Source organism: Mus caroli, chromosome 11 (assembly GCF_900094665.2).
Source record: "Mus caroli chromosome 11, CAROLI_EIJ_v1.1, whole genome shotgun sequence".
Classification (NCBI taxonomy): Eukaryota; Metazoa; Chordata; class Mammalia; order Rodentia; family Muridae; genus Mus; species Mus caroli.
The window spans coordinates 81876071-81891864 of record NC_034580.1 but is presented as its reverse complement, the minus strand read 5'-3'; the positions used below and the strand labels follow the sequence as shown (position 1 = coordinate 81891864).

Sequence of the window (15794 nt, the reverse complement as noted above, 5' to 3'; positions counted from 1 at the left end):
TACTCTGTACGTCCTCTATGAAGTTTATACCAAGAACAAGTGAACCAGAAAAATACCGTGACTTTTCACCAGAATTAACAAGTTTTACTATGTCCTTGTAAGTAAGGCCCAGCTTGTTACAGGTCATTGAATCAGCCACCCCAGCTGGGAATCTAGTCTTTTAGTGTGGAACCATTTGTCTGCAGCAAGCCTCATAAATTACCTGAGTCATAACCATGTATTTAAGATTGAGTTCTACTCAGTTACATGTGGTTGCATCACTTGACTCATGTATAAACATTCTGTCTAGAAACTGTTGCTACTGTGGCATCATTCAGTGTTGTGATTGGTTCTGTATCATGTATGCTTCTGTAGGTTAAAAATTCACTACGCACTTTAACTTGGAGACTGCCTACAGTTGTCTTTATCGTTCTGCTTAGTTCCTACTTACGGTCTTACTTTCCTTAACATCATTTATAGTTTTAAAGGATATAATGAACTTGGAAATCACTGTCAATCTTTTAGAACTATCAAGAAAAATGAATTCTAGCAAACTGTCAAGAAAGCTTTATGTAGGCAGGCATGCTATTGCATGTTTTTAATCCCAGCACTGGGAGGCAGAGGTAAGAGCACCTCTGAGTTTAGATCAGCCTGTTCCATAGTGTGTCCCAGGATCAGGGATACAGGGAGAAAAAGTGCCCTAAAGTAATAAAATTATTTAGGTCCTGAAATTTCCAGGAGAAACTGGCTGGGTACAAATACAGTCCTTTAGTTCCCATAAATTCTCACATTTCCACTTTGTAAATCCATATCACTTCACAAACTCACTGGTTTCACTGTTAAAGTAGAGGAATTTTCAGTTTATGAATTAGAACAGCTGTGAAATACCTTAGCCCAGGTGGATCTGGAGAAATAAGCAACAAAATGCTACATAGATCATAAAATTTCAACTTTGAAATAGAAATGAATTTAGAGAGTAGCTGGTTGTTCATAACTTCCATCCCTCCCAGGTGGGAGGTCAAGGCAGGAGGATTTCCACAAGTTAAAGATTAGCCTGAGCTACAGTATGAGACCACCTCAAAAAGTCCAGCTAGTTAATATCTAAATCAAAATTGCAGTGAGTCTATGCAGTGGTCTGTTAATAATAAAAAGAGGTTAACAGCCATTCAAAAAGTAGCAGCAGAAAAAAATTACAATAGGATTTCTTGAACCAGATCCTCAAAAAGGCAAAGGACAACAGCTTTGAGAAAAGAGTAATCAACACACAGGGGCCTAACAGTACCTGGGAAACGCAGCCTCCTTCTCACCCAGCGTCATCACAGGCGCTGTCTCACTTCCAATCTGATTCAGACCCTATCAATCTGCAGGAGCATTTAGAGAATGCACTTTTATTCTTGAGACTTCCTTTTTCTTTGTGTACTCTTTGGATGTTTGAGGGTTTGCCTATGTGTATATGTGTATACTGTGTATACCTTGTGGTTGAGAGGGTGTTGGATTCCCTGGAACTGGATCTGGATGCTTGTAAACTGAGATCCAGATACTAGAAACCGAACCAGCATCCTTTGCAAGAGGCACAAGTGCCCTTAATCACTGAGGAATCTCTCTACCCCTTCAACAGTATTTTAAGCTCAAGATATTAATGGTCCAGTACATGATAGAGGAACATGGGAACAGACTTTAAAGAGGGACAAGAATTAAGCATTTATTGTTACTGACAGGCTCCATAGTCTTCGGACAGAATCTCCATCAAGCAAAAGCTTATCTAGTAAAGTTTTAGGTGGCCGGTAACTTCATCAATTAGTTCTACTGGTCCTGGCCCAATTCCCAGGACAGTTCGAGAACCTGGTTCAATCTGAGTACGTCCAGCATCTTGGATTAAACTTACAGTCAGTCCCAAGGTTTTTGCATGGGTGAGTAATTGAATGAGGGTGTCTTCATCTGGAGCTTTCACCACCACTTTGGGCTGGCCACAGTACTCCCACTCTTTGAGCACTTGAGGGCTTCTCCTTTGAGTCTGCTTGTAGGCAGAAACCGCAGCATGAGAACACTGGGCAGCAACCTTCCCTTTCCCCATTTTTAGGTCAGTTCGAACCACAAGAATCATTTTGTATTCCCCACTCTCTCCCAAGATGCTGGCTTCAGTTCCAGTCTCTGTGTCTTTATTTGCCTCACTTGTTGAGTTCTGGGGGAACATCCCAAGGTGGCTCCGGAGGCCCCAGCCCAGGCACATGCCACAAGCAACTCCAGCAGCCAAGCTGAGTGTACCAGGATGAACCAAATACTCCATAGTCAAGAACTTGGAGAGCATCTTAAGAGAAAAGAAAAAAGGCATTATCTAGAACTGAAGTTTCACACTATTCAGATAAGTTACCCACAAGCCCCAAGCAGTATTTTAGAACCAAACTAAGTCATGCGGGATTTTATGCATGGACCCTGTTTCCATCCATCCCCAAGTACTAACTAGTTGATTCAAAGACCCACATGAAATAGTTTTGTTCATTTTCAATAGTCAGCAAAATTTATTTAAAAACCCCACTATAGGGCTGGAGAGATGGCTCAGCAGTTAAGAGCCCTGAGTTCAAATCCCAGCAACCACATGGTGGCTCACAACCATCTGTAATGGGATCTGATGACCTCTGCTGCTGTGTCTGAAGAAGGCTACAGTGTATTCACATACATAAATAAATAAATCTTTAAACAACAACAACAAAAACCAATCCACTATACTATTTAGTCTTAAACTGTGTGAAGTAAAGGAAATGATGGCTTGGACAATATGCCTAAAATGTCCAAAGCAATAAGAGATAACATTCTGCCCCTTTCTGGAAGGCAGTTCAGATCTGTGTCTTCATAATACAGTGGTCCTCAATGGAGTGGTTCTCATTACCACAGTAAACCTGTGGAAGGCACACTAGGCCATGAATCAATGCTGTAAGCAAAGTTGCAGTATTAGAAATTAAAATTAACATGGATAAGAAACACAACTTCATGTTCTATCTGAACAAAAGTATTTGAAGTAGGGCTCTTAAATTCCGTTTGTTTTGTTTTCTAGAAGTGTAACTATCCTGTAGGCATTTCCCTCCTTCCCTCCAGACAGGCCTTGAATTCACACAGTCCTCTGGCCTCAATCTGAGCAACAAGCCTGGCTTGGATTCCTTTTTTTTTTTTTTTTTTAAAGNTTTNTTTNTTTNTTATATGTAAGTACACTGTAGCTGTCTTCAGACACTCCAGAAGAGGGAGTCAGATCTCGTTACAGATGGTTGTGAGCCACCATGTGGTTGCTGGGATTTGAACTCTGGACCTTCAGAAGAGCCGTCGGGTGCTCTTACCCACTGAGCCATCTCACCAGCCCCCTGGCTTGGATTCCTGTTTGTCATCAGTTTCTTCCTGTAGTGTAGTGTAGTATGCATGAAGCAACCATTTTTACAGCGCTTAAGCGACATCCTGGGAACTAAGCATGCACAATCTAAGTGGAATGGATGAAAACTCGTAGTTTAGTTAGTTAGTTAGTTAGTTAGTTAGTGTTTCGAGACAGGGTTTCTCTGTGTAACCCTGGCTGCCCTGGAACTCACTTTGTAGACCAGGCTGGCCTCAAACTCAGAAATCCACCTGCCTCTGCCTCCCCAGTGCTGAGATTAAAGGCGTGCGCCACCACCGCCCGGCTGGAAACTCGTATTTTATCAAAAATTTCCCTTTTATTACTCATAAAGACATGTTAATGTATGCCAAATATTATAGATTGATTATAAATTACCAAAGATTTTTCACTTGAGGATAGTATAGCAGTACAAATTATTTCTTAAAAATATTATATAGCTGGGTGGTGGCAGTGATACACACCATTAATCCCAGCAGTTGAGCAGATCTCACGAGTTCGAGGCCAGCCTCGTCTATAGAATAAGTTCCAGGACAGCCAGGGCTACACTGAGAAACACTGTCAGAAAAACACAAACAAACAAACCAAAAACATTCACATACCATGACATTCACACTATCAAATGTAAATTTTTTTAAAATATTTTTTCAAGATAAGGTTTGTCTTTGTAGCCCTAAGTGTCCTGGAACTCACTCTGCAGACCAGGCTGACCTCAAATTCAGAGATCCACCTGCCTCTGCCTCCTGTGTGCTGGGATCAAAGGTGTGTACCACCACTGCTTGGAGATATTCATACTTTTAAATTATACTATTCTGATTTTTTTTTTTGTTTTATTTTGCTTTGTTCTTTGTTTTATGAGATGGTTTCACTCTATAGCCCAAGCTGACCTCGTTTCTGTGTATGTCTCCTGCCTCATACTGCTGGCATGTTGTTGGGTTAATATATTCTTGTCTGTTTCCAGGCAACTAAAGTGCAAACAGTTGAGTCACGATGGGATTCCAGCAAGCTGAGGGGCTTCTGCCCAGCCCAGGGAACTTCCCATGACAGAAGTAAATTCTGCAGAGGCAATGGGGATTGATCCAGGGCCTCACCCAGGCTAAACAAGGGTTCTACCACCAAGCTGTATGCCCAGATTTCTTTTTACCTTTTATTTTGAAACAAGGTCTCACTATGAACCAGTCATCTTTCTACCTCTACAAGTGTATTGGGTAGAGCATTAATCCTCCACTAGACTGTATTCCTATAGTACTTGAGTTAAGCAATGATAGCTTGAGCCCAGGGCTTTTTTCTTTATGATACAGGATTTCATTATGTAAACCAGGCTAGCTTCATATTCTACTTCCTTTGCCTTAGCCCCGGGCCTCCCTGGTATTGGAGCTACAGGCATGTCCCACCACAGCTGACTCTACTTTATTTGATTGTTTATTGTTATGGTGGGTTTTGAAAGTGGGTCTAACATAGGCCAGCTTAGCTTTGAACTACCCAGGAGGCCAAAGCTGACCAAACTGCTTATCCTCCTGCCTCCACTTCCCAGGCACTTGTGCTGGGAATCAAACCCTGCATTCCTGCATGTCAGACAAATACTCTACCAAATCTTCAGTTACAGTTCTTAGTCACTATACAGATAAATACCATAAAACTCATCTATAGATCAGGTAGGCACATGAACTATATAGTTCAAAACCAGGACAAAGTTTATAGTAGAAACTTTAGATGGTTCAGCTATCTATTTAAATCCAAGTGAATTAGTAATTACAAGCGTGTTAGAGTCTGTATGTGTGCTTTGATTATTCATAGGGTTATATGATGTAAGTATTAGCTCCCAAAATGAGAGGTCATTTTATAATGCTCTGATCTGGATGTATGATTATTTAAAGCATAAATATTTTCTCAGGGATACCAGTCACATGGTTGGTGTGCTGGAGTTCTAAAGACAATAACAATGAAAAAAAAAAGCATCAAATGATGCTGTCTGGATTAAACTTGGTTAGAAGCATAGACCTTCCAGAGTGCTGAAATAAATCCCAATGAGTAGATAAAAGCCTGACTTTTCTATTAGATTAGCTAGGAAAATCAGAGAAAGAGACACCGAAATGTGTATATAAAGAAAATGCACTTAGCCAGAATATATCTTTAGTGTTTGAAGCAGAAACTAAAAACTGATGCCTCTTATTTTCTTAAAGAAAAACGAAACATCAGATATGAAAATATAACAAAGGTTTGGAATAACTATTAAGGTGAATGAAGAAGTCTAACAGAACCGTGATGGACTTAGGCCTGGGAAGCCATATTCTAAATGTACAACTGTACAGATTTCCCAAGAAGGAGCCACTCCAAGTCTAGGAATAACAGGTTTCTCTGATGGATAAAAAAGGACACCAAGATAGAAAGGAACTGGCAAGGGAATGTTTGAAAGCTATGGTGTGTGTATGTGTGTGTGTGTAGCATATGTGCACACAATACAGACAAGTATGTGTGGAGGTCAGGACACTTCCTTGGAAATGTGTTCTTTTCTTTCACTATGTGGGCCCCAGGGATTAAATTGAGGTTGTAGGCTTGTCTTCACCTGGTGAGGAGGCAGCTCACTGACCCTCTTCTCTCTCTCTCCACCCCTCCCTCCCTCCCTCTCTGTATGCTTGGGGTAGACTCTGTAGTGGTTCTCAACCTTCCTAATGCTGTAACCTCTTAATAGAGTTCCTCATTTTGTAGTGGCCCCCAACTATAAAATTATCTCATTTTACCTCATAACTATAATTTTGCTACTTTGTATGCTAGGAAACATAATGTAAATATCTGATACACAGAATATTCAATATATGACCTCATATGAAGGAGTCACAACCCACAGGTTGAGACCACTGCTCTTGTGCCTCCTGCATGTTAGGCAAGGACTCTCTGAGCCTCATCCGGCCTGTTTAGACTGCATCTTGCTAGGTTGCCTGGGCTGCTCTTGCCATGGTCCTTTTGCCCCAGCCTTCCCAGTAGCTGTGATTCTAGGTTTGTAACCTGAAACCTAGCTCCCTTTTCATAATCTTTTCAAAGTACACATTGTCTGCCGATTTTAATGAAGAAAGCACTCAACATCCAAAACGAAGGATGGGGGGACAGAGAACCTAAGACCAAGAGAAGTTAAATACAACAAATGTTTGATAGCTGCCTGCCAGGTAGAATTAGGAGTCCTCACAATTTCTAGGTTGTAAAATAAGCAAATACCCCACATATCAGATTTGGGGAAAGTTAACCTCTCTACATAGCGTCTATTACAGGATGGGTAATATACTATTGTATCCAAAGTGCTAAAGAACCAGACAGGCTGTCATTGCTACCACAGTTCTTTCTTTTTGTGTTTCATTCTTGAGTTTTGTGCACCACTCCCTGCTGACTTTTAAAACTTTAAACCTTCCTCTGAGTTATTTAACTCAACTTCCATCCATTGCTCACAGTTTGCAGTCTCCTAAGCAAAACTACCTATTTGCCTGGAAATATGGATATTACACACACGTACATAGTTGGCCCTTCTGTCTGTCCCTATGCTGTCCAATGTGGTTGACATTAGTGTCATAGAGCAACATATGGCTAAATGTTCAGTTCTAAGGTTATGCTACACTATCCAAGTGCTCAACGACTTGCAAGTGGCTAATAATCACTCTATCCACCTGGGAGACAGGACACTGCCATCACTGAAGAGAGCTATAAGGCCAGGCATACTGATGCATCTTTGTAATAGCCCCATGTGTGTTTGGGGCCAGGTATGAACTACAATATAGTAACTCTGCCCCAAAGACGGGTGGAGGATGGAACCACCCTGGGATAACACTGGTCTATCAGCTGTTCTCCAGTTTCTCCAACCAACCAACCATCCAACCAGTAATCTCTGAAGACTGACTGTACTCTCTAAACAAGTAAAAACAAGCCAGGTTCATTTCTGCTTATGATTAAATATGTTTCTCAAGGATTAGGCTATGCTCTACCTGTAACCTTAACTACATATGGTTCTGATCTGCCTTTTCCTGGAAACGACAACAATGCCTTTGTTTCCAAAGCCTATTACTGACCACCCTTGCAACCATGTCATACTTCAGAGGGTTGTTATGACCAACTTATGTTCACCTTCCGCTGCTACTAACACTGTTTATATGCCAAATCCCCCATTTGGAAACCAATACTCCTGAACTATAAAAATCCGTATTTTCCCCATGTCCAATGCTGATCTCTTGAACACTGCCTTTTGGGAGAAATAGTCCGTGTACACGAATAATAATAATAGTAATAAAAGTTTGCTTTAATTAATCTGGCCATGATTTGGGTCAGTGGTCTTCCACTTCGAATCCATGAGATTAACAATAGCTTCATGGTAGAGCGTTTTGCCCACCATGCACAACGTGCATGCACCGCAATACCAATAAATAAAAATACTTTTGAATCCATCTTTAGAATTCTTTTCCTTTTCCAAGCTGGGCTCAACAATTCGAAGACGGATATTTAAAATTTATAGTGTGAGACCTGTTCTCCATTTTTTTCACGCTAGGGTAGCGTATCAATGCCACCTCTAAGAGGTGTTGCCAGCGACTAAAATTCTGGGTTCTATCTTGGCTTCTTCTTCCAAAGGTTTGCAGAGTAGGCAAGGCAGGCAGCGGCCACGGGGCGGAAGACAATTTATAAAGTAGCTAAGAGGAGGTCGACCGTGGGGTAAGATGATAAGATGCTTTACAGTAGGTACAGAAAGAAATACACTCCTCTGCACCATCCGAGAAAGAATCGAAACTTACCTGGAGCACGTCTCGCTCACCTCGCAGGTCTCCACGCCAGAACAAGGAACACGCTTCGCGCGCGCCACCTACTCCTTCCAGGTTTCCTGAAAAACTAGTTCCGGATCAGAAAAATACGAAGCGCAGTCATCCTTCTTCTTGTCACACCCACAGAGCCCGAACCGAGAAAGCCGAACCGAAATCCCGCGAGGATCCTCCCGGTGGCCGAAAGGGGTGGGGGGTGGGGGGAACGTTTCTCTTTTGGAGGCGGGCTCCTTAGAGGAGCCGGACCGGAAGTGACGCGAGCGAGTTCCGGTTGGCTGGAGCCCAGCGGCGGGTGTGAGAGAGAGTCGGTGTTGTGAGCCGCTTCCAGGATCCTGCGATCCGGAGAAGCCGGGGTCTGAGCGGGTAGGTGAGCGAAAGCGGGACGTCGGGAGCCCAAGCCGAGCTTTCCCACAGCTCGGCAGCTCCCGCACTTGGGTGATGCAGACGCAGAACACGCTGGTTTCCACTTGAGATGGCTCAGGTCACTGCTGACTGGCTGTGTCAGCTGGCGGTGGCCAGGTTATGTGGGACACCTCTCCGCGCTTGGTTACCGGGACATTGAACCCAGACACTCGCGACCGTTCGTTCCAGACCTGGAAGCCGGCTTTGGCTTTCTCAGAGAACCTCACTCCCGGGCTGTCCCAGAGCCTTAGGTTAAGTGAAGAGGGTCTTCGCTGCTGCTGAGCGAGCTGATTCTCAGGACCTTTCAATGGGTTTTTCTCTTTCCCAGCCACTAGCGCAGTATGCTAAGTATATCTCCGAGAAACGAAGGCGTTCGGGTGTCCCGACAGTGCAGAGTAGTCAAAGGAAGGGGCCTTTACCTCTCAGCGTTCTTGCTGTGGACCCACTCAGCTCTTGCTCCGACTGTCAAAAAAAAAAAAAAAAAAAAAAAGAGGACTCTCTGCTTTTTCCAAAACCTTGATTCCCAACATTTTTATTTCCCCGCAGTGGAAGTACTTGCGGCAAGATAGGGACTTAAAAGCCTTTACGATACCAAACAGTGAATGGGCTTGGGTTAGGCAGCTATGGGTTGCTTATGACCTCCAATTGATTTTATGTAAACATCTTTTGCTTTTCTTCTACTCCAGCAAAGAATCCAGGAATGCATAGATCGGCTGTGTATGTGTCTATTGGCAATGTCATTCCTTACCCTTCAGTTCTTTCTTGATGCTTGTGAGACGTTTCGTAGACAGATTGATCATTTAGAAAACCTTTACCCGGGTTTCTCTTGGCATACTGAAGAATTTAATATTCCAGCTGTTTTAGTTCATTTTTTGAGATGGGGTTTCTCTGTGTAGCCCCGGCTGTTCTGGAACTTGCTCTGTAGACAGGTCCACTTGCCTCTGCCTCCCGAGTGTTGGGTCCGGCTATATTCCAGCTGTTATGATCTGAGAACTGTGTTGTCCTTGGGTCTGATTTTAGGGAAGAGGCTTATTTACTAAGCTGTATTTTTTGTATTCAGGGCGATGTTTTTGTTGACCTTTGGGAGAAAGAGGCTGGTGTAACAGACACATGCTCAGTTGGAATAGATGCAAAGTGATTCTGAAGTGGTAATCTCTTCTGCTTAACTTATTTACATATGTTATCTAAAACACTGATGCATTTGAAGGGGTTTATCCTTCTTGGATACATTTAACAATACAATTAAATCCCTGAGGCACGCATTCCAGAAGAAGATATGCAGATAGCCACATATCTGAACTTAGCTGGCAAATGGTTTGATGCTGTTTCCCAATTTACCTACAGCTAGTTTAAATCTGTTTGTTTCCTATTGTTTTTAGTTTTGAGTTCTTGAGCTGTTTTACACTTGTCCTTTTTGTTTTGTTTTGTTGAGGCAGGGTTTCTCTGTGGCCCTGGCTGTTCTGGAAGACAGCCTGCTCTGTAGACCAGGCTAGCCTTGAACCCAGCTAAATCCTTTCTTATCTGCTGTTTGGTGTGTTATCCCTGGTTTGTTTGCTTGCTTGCTTTTTGTAGTTGTTTTTTTACTTTTCCAACAATTTCTTTTTCTTTCTTTTTGTTTTTGTTTTTGTGTTGTTGTTGTTGTTGTTGTTGTTGTTTTGAGACAGGGTTTCTCTGTGTAGCCCCGGCTGTCCAGGAACTCACTCTGTAGACCAGGCTGGCCTCAAACTCTGAAATCCGCCTATCTCTGCCTCCCAAGCGCTGGGATTAAAGGCGTGCGCCACCATGCCCGGCTTCCAACAATTTCTTAATGTTCGCTCAAATCACTACTTTTTAGGATTTTTAAGATCATTACAATTCATTTTATTTTTGAGACAGGGTCTTATTATATAGCTCTGAGTAGCCTCAAAGTCACAAGAGATCCACTTGCCTCTGCCTCTTGAGAACTGAGATTAAAGGCCACTGTACTCGGAAAGATAATTTATTTTTAAATCAGATGACCTGGATTAAAGTCTGAGCTCCAGCACTTACTGAGTGATGATTGGCAAGTTACCCGGCATTCAGAGCTGCTCTAGATTGTGTTGATAAAAGGACTCACTGTATTTCATATGACTGTCGTTGTGTCTAGTGAGATGGTATTTGTGAAATCACTTTTTGTTCACAGAGCTAGAAATATGTAACTGTAGAATATGTTACTTTGAAGTATTGCAAAGCTTGCTGATTTATATCATGTTTTTTTATTAATCTGAATATATTATTACCCATATTTATGGTGATAGTTTTTGCCCTACTTTTGAACACAAGAAAGCCAGCCAAGAGTGGCCTGAAATTAGTCATCTTAGTTAATAAGTAAGTGTCTAGAAGATGAGCATAGCTATGCATTTAAGAGTTTAAGTCTGACCTTTCTCAGTAATATATTATCAGCTGAAAATTCCCAAGTACAGAAGACATTTTTGTTCTGGCAGAACACCAATGAACATAAATTGAAAATTAGTCAAGTATAATTAACTAATCATTAGAAGTCGCCTACTTTTGCTTACATTTAGTAAGAATCATTATTTACTGAAACCAACATTTTGAATTGTGAATCCATGGTAGCACCTTCTAGTTTAATAGAGGGGAACCTTAGGACCCAGAAACTATCAGTAATTGGCTGGCCTGAGGACTTCTAAAGTAGGCAGAGCCTGAGCCCGACCTAGGCAGAGTTCCTAAGTGTTCTTTCCATTCTCATGAAGACAACTGATAAGCTTTAGCAATAGCCTGGTTTATGTAACGCTGTTTGTTTGCTTTGTATGAAAGAGGGATGTGTGTTGTATGTTTGTGCTTCCTTCCCTTCTTGTAAATTGTAGAGACACAAACTGCTTAGTGAGAGTCAAAGGAAAAGAAAGCCATGGTGTTTGGAAGACTGGGGTATTGAGTTCAAATCCAGTCTGGATATACTGGATAGTAAGACCCTGTCAGAAGAAAAGATTAAAAGTCTTCAGTAGGATGTAGTAAGGAAAGAAAATTACTTATATTTTCCAGAATATTCTCAGTTCACAATCACATTCTATCAGGTATTGTGAAATGTCATTTAGTAGTAGTGACAGAGTCCCTGTAACGTATCTCTTATTGAGTGTTGCTGATATATAGGAGAAACCTGTATTCATTTTTTTTTCCCTCTTGAGATAAAGAACTTTTTGAACGACTGTATATCTGATATTCTATTTTATTAATTTTTCATCTTCAGGGTCATTTCTGTAACTGCCATTCTAGGTAAATATCCATTATAGAAGAAGGAGTGATGTGTTTTCAACCTTTACTTCCACTAACTTCACAGAACCCATTTAGTTTCTCCTCTGCTGGGGATTACAGTGCAAGCACTGCTCGAGGCTCCTAAGTGCTGTTGATGGAAGTGAACTCTAGATTAGCAAACCTGAGAAACCAGAAGCGGTGAAGCAATCATAACTTCACTGTGTAGTTCTGATAGCTAATAATCTGCTTTCACAGAGACGTGCGGGATTTTTTAGAGTGAAGTTGTTAGGAGGTACTGCTCAGAATTGAACTATATTGTCAACTGTTGTGAGCGTAACTGCTGGCTGTACCCCAACACCTAGACTGCTCTCTCCTTGTCCTAGCTGGCCTGGAACTCACGATATAGAGCAGGCTGGCCTGAAACGTACAGAAATCTACCTGCCTCCAGAGTACTGTGTTGAAAGGGGTGCATTGCCACTCATTGCTTAAATAAACTTATAAAGAGTGTGTTTTCTCTAGAAACTCTTAATTTGTTTAGGAAGGTGACTTTGAATAGAGTTTGCTGAACTGAAGTTATGTAATATATAAATCCTTAAATAAAGCTCATTTTAAAATATGCTCTTTGAAGAGCTGGAGAGATTGCTAAGCGCTGGCTGTTCTTCCAGAGGACCAGAGTTTAATTTCCAGCACCCACAGCTCACAATTGTCTGTAACTCCAGTCCCAGGGGATCTGCCACTCTCATACAGACATACAAGCAGGCAAACGTCGATGCACATACATTAAGAGTAAGTCATTTGAAAATGTGCTCCTTGTATATCTGAACAGGAGATACTTTTCTGGGCCATCTAAAGGTGACATTTGAAGTTTAGGCATATTTAAGAAGTGACAATCCCCTGAGTAATTTTAGTCCAGTTTACCTCCCTGTAATTACTGCAGATGTTAGTGTCTCCTGACTCTAGTGTAGATTGTTGTGGCGTTCTCTCTCCTTTGTGGATTCTTTCAGGGTAGCTGTAATCTTCATAGCTTATCTGGAAGAACCAAACTAATAAGGAAAGGAATGGGGGTTGAAGGTCAGGCATGGTGGTGCTCACCTTTAATCCCAGCTCTTAGGAGGCAGGGGCAGGTTTATCTCTGCGTTCCAGGACAGCCAGGGCTACACAGAGAAACCCTGTCTAGGGGGGAGGGGAGGAAGGAGACTGGGACTTGAAACTTTGGTTCAAATTCCATGTCAATTACTATGCCACCTGAGTTGGCTACTTAACTTCTTGTTATCTTGGTTTCCTCCTAGGCTGTGAAGTCAGTACCCTTTCTTTGTGTTAAGGGTCAGTGAGTAGATTCAAGGCAAGCATTTAGAGCAGTGCCTAGCATCTGGCCAGCCTGGAGTGTGGTTGCCATTATTTTATGGACCACTGAGCTGTTGCTGAGAACTCTTTCCCAGCCTTTTGGAAGGCATGGCATTATGTTATTGCTTACTTCTTGTCATCTAATCATTATAAATGCAGTTTCAATAAGTGAATTCCTCCATGTTCATTTTTTTGTGACTATTTTACAGCATGTGTGGTTCTTTTTTATTTATTTATTTATTTATTTATTTATTTATCTTTTTTTTGAGACAGGGTTTTTCTGTATAGCCCTGGATGTCCTGGAACTCACTCTGTAGACCAGGCTGGCCTTGAACTCAGAAATTTGCCTGCCTCTGCCTCCCATGTACTGAGATTAAAGACATGTGCCACCACCCGGCTTTTTTGGGGGGGCGGGGGTGGTTGTGGGGTTTTGTTTTGGTTTTTGGTTTTTTCAAGACAGGGTTTCTCTGTGTAGCCCTGGCTGTCCTGGAACTCACTTTGTAGACCAGACTGGCCTTGAACTCAGAGATCCACCTGCCTCTGCCTCCCAAGTGCTGGGATTAAAGGCGTGGGCTACCACCGCCCAGTTTATATGTGGGATTCTTATTAAAAAAAAAAAAAAAACTTATTTTGTAGTTATTCCCTTGTCATTTTGTATTATTGTTGATAGTCTTTTTGTTTGTTTGACTGGTTGGTTTTGTTTTTTGAGACAGGGTTTTTCCATGTTGCCCTGGCTATCTTAGAACTTGCTCTGTATACCAGGCTGGTCCTGCACTCATGGAGAGAGAAATGACGTCCACTGCAACCATGCAAGGATAGAGGTGAAGATGGCCTAAGCTAGAAGGGTGACCAAGTTGGAGAGAAGATGGCTCAGCAGCAACAATGAAGTTGCTTGTTACCGTGTCTCACAGCCTGAGTTCAGTCCCTAGAGTTCACATGGTGGTCAGAGAGAATTGACTGGCACATTGTCCTCTGACCTTCATATGAGCTCTCTGCAAGGCCAACCCACTGCCCCCACCCCACCAACCATAAATAAATGTTTAAAAAATATCTAGAACACTGTGTAGATATACTTGAAAAGGAACTTGATTTTGAATAAGAGAAATGATTTTTTTTTTAAGTCAAAAATGACTAACTTCTGGGTTTAATAACTGGTGGGTGGTTATTCCAGGGAATAGGAGACAGAAAGTTTGGGTAAGGCCATGTTTGTTTATTATAGGTTAGGTAGAAGCTGGTTGTATTTGTACATAGCCTTAATCCCAGAGGCAGAGAGGCAGGTGGGTCTATAAGTTCAGATCCAGCCTGATCTATAGAGTGAGTTCCAGGATAGCCAGAGCTAAACAGAGAATCCCTGTCTCCAAAAGTGAGTGTGTATGTGTATGTGTGTGTGAATAGATAGGTAGATAGGCAGGAGAGATAGCCTGCTACCAAGCTTAAGGCTCTCAGGGACCCACATAATGGAGAGAGTATCAACTCCTGCCAAGTTGTCCTGACTTTCACATGCCCACTGTGACCTGGGTAGTACCCTCTCCTACAACACAAGTAAATAAAGGTAATAAACATTAGAACAAGGACGGAGGTAGGCATGAGTAGGAAAGGGTTTGAAATTTGAGATGAAGGGTCATCCTGGTCAGAACAGAACCATAAATCAAGAAACTTTTAAATCACAGAACCAGGTAGGTTAACGGGGGGAGATAGGGAAAGGAGAGGCCCAGCATCAGATAAGAAAAGGCTATGGCAGTGCCATTTGCTGCCAAGCCTGGCAACTCAACACACATTTGGTAGGGAGAGAAGTGACTCCTGCAGGTTTCCCTCTGATCTCCCACACACACTGTGGCACCCCTTCCAACTCAGCACTGGGGGAGTGGTGAGGGGGTCCTTGAGATAATTCAACAGGTGTTTGCTTCCAAACCTGCCACCTGAGTCCGATTCTCAAAACCCACATGTTGGAAGTAGAGAACAGACTCCTACACATTGTCTTCTGATCTGTACACGTGGGCTGTGGCATACACTAAACAAATGAAAAGGAAAAGAAAAAGGAGAAAGAATGGTCAGCTGTGCAAAACTAATATGGTGGTAGGACAGGAGAGATGGCTCAGCAGGAAGAGCATTGGCTGCTCTCCAGAGGACGGGGATTTGGTTCCTAGCATCCACATGCTGGTTCACAACTGCTTCTAACTCCAGTTCTAAAGGAACTGACCTTTGCTGGCACCAGGAACATAAATGGTGTACGTACATACATACATGCATGCAGGCATTCATACATATACAAGTAAGTAAATCTAAAAAGAAAGTTACTGTTTAAAAAGCTGATACAATGGCTATGTCTAGCAAGAATAGTACTAGGAAAGTAAGGGACAGATGGAAGCAAGGCATTGTGGTACTGTCATTCTTTGCATCCAAAAGCATTAATTTTAGGACCCCTCTCAGATACAAAATAGAACCCCAGCACACAGGAGGGAGGATAAGCAGGCTAACTGTCAACAATTTGAGGCCAGTCTGACCTGTACAGCAAGCCTGTCTTTAATTCCCCAAGACTTAAGAAATTGGTGGCGCAGGCCTTTAATCCCAGCACTCGAGGCAGAGGCAGGCGGATTTCTGAGTTCGAGGCCAGCCTGGTCTACAAAGTGAGTTCCAGGACAGCCAGGGCTATACAGAGAAACCCTGTC

At 42.3% G+C, this 15794-nt stretch overlaps 2 protein-coding genes across 2 annotated transcripts in view; one reads left to right on the top strand and one right to left on the bottom strand.

The window, feature by feature from the left end:
* Positions 1 to 1655: 1655 nt before the first annotated feature.
* On the bottom strand, positions 1656 to 8350 carry Ptrh2 (peptidyl-tRNA hydrolase 2). Its single transcript, XM_021177114.2, has 2 exons — positions 8125 to 8350; positions 1656 to 2287 (listed from the first exon to the last, which is right to left on the bottom strand). Exon 2 carries the CDS (start codon positions 2285 to 2287, stop codon positions 1742 to 1744), a length of 546 nt encoding a protein of 181 aa, XP_021032773.1. The 5' UTR covers positions 8125 to 8350; the 3' UTR covers positions 1656 to 1741.
* A 48-nt stretch (positions 8351 to 8398) lies between these two features.
* Vmp1 (vacuole membrane protein 1) overlaps positions 8399 to 15794 on the top strand; it is a 99029-nt gene continuing 91633 nt past the window's right edge. The window contains exon 1 of the mRNA XM_021177042.1: positions 8399 to 8511. The gene's annotated coding sequence lies outside the window, so the exon portion shown is untranslated. The remainder of the gene's footprint in view (positions 8512 to 15794) is intronic.

What these genes read in the sequence shown, in the direction of transcription:
- Ptrh2 (XM_021177114.2), bottom strand. Translation starts at nt 2,287, where the DNA reads ATGCTCTCCAAGTTCTTGACTATGGAGTATTTGGTTCATCCTGGTACA.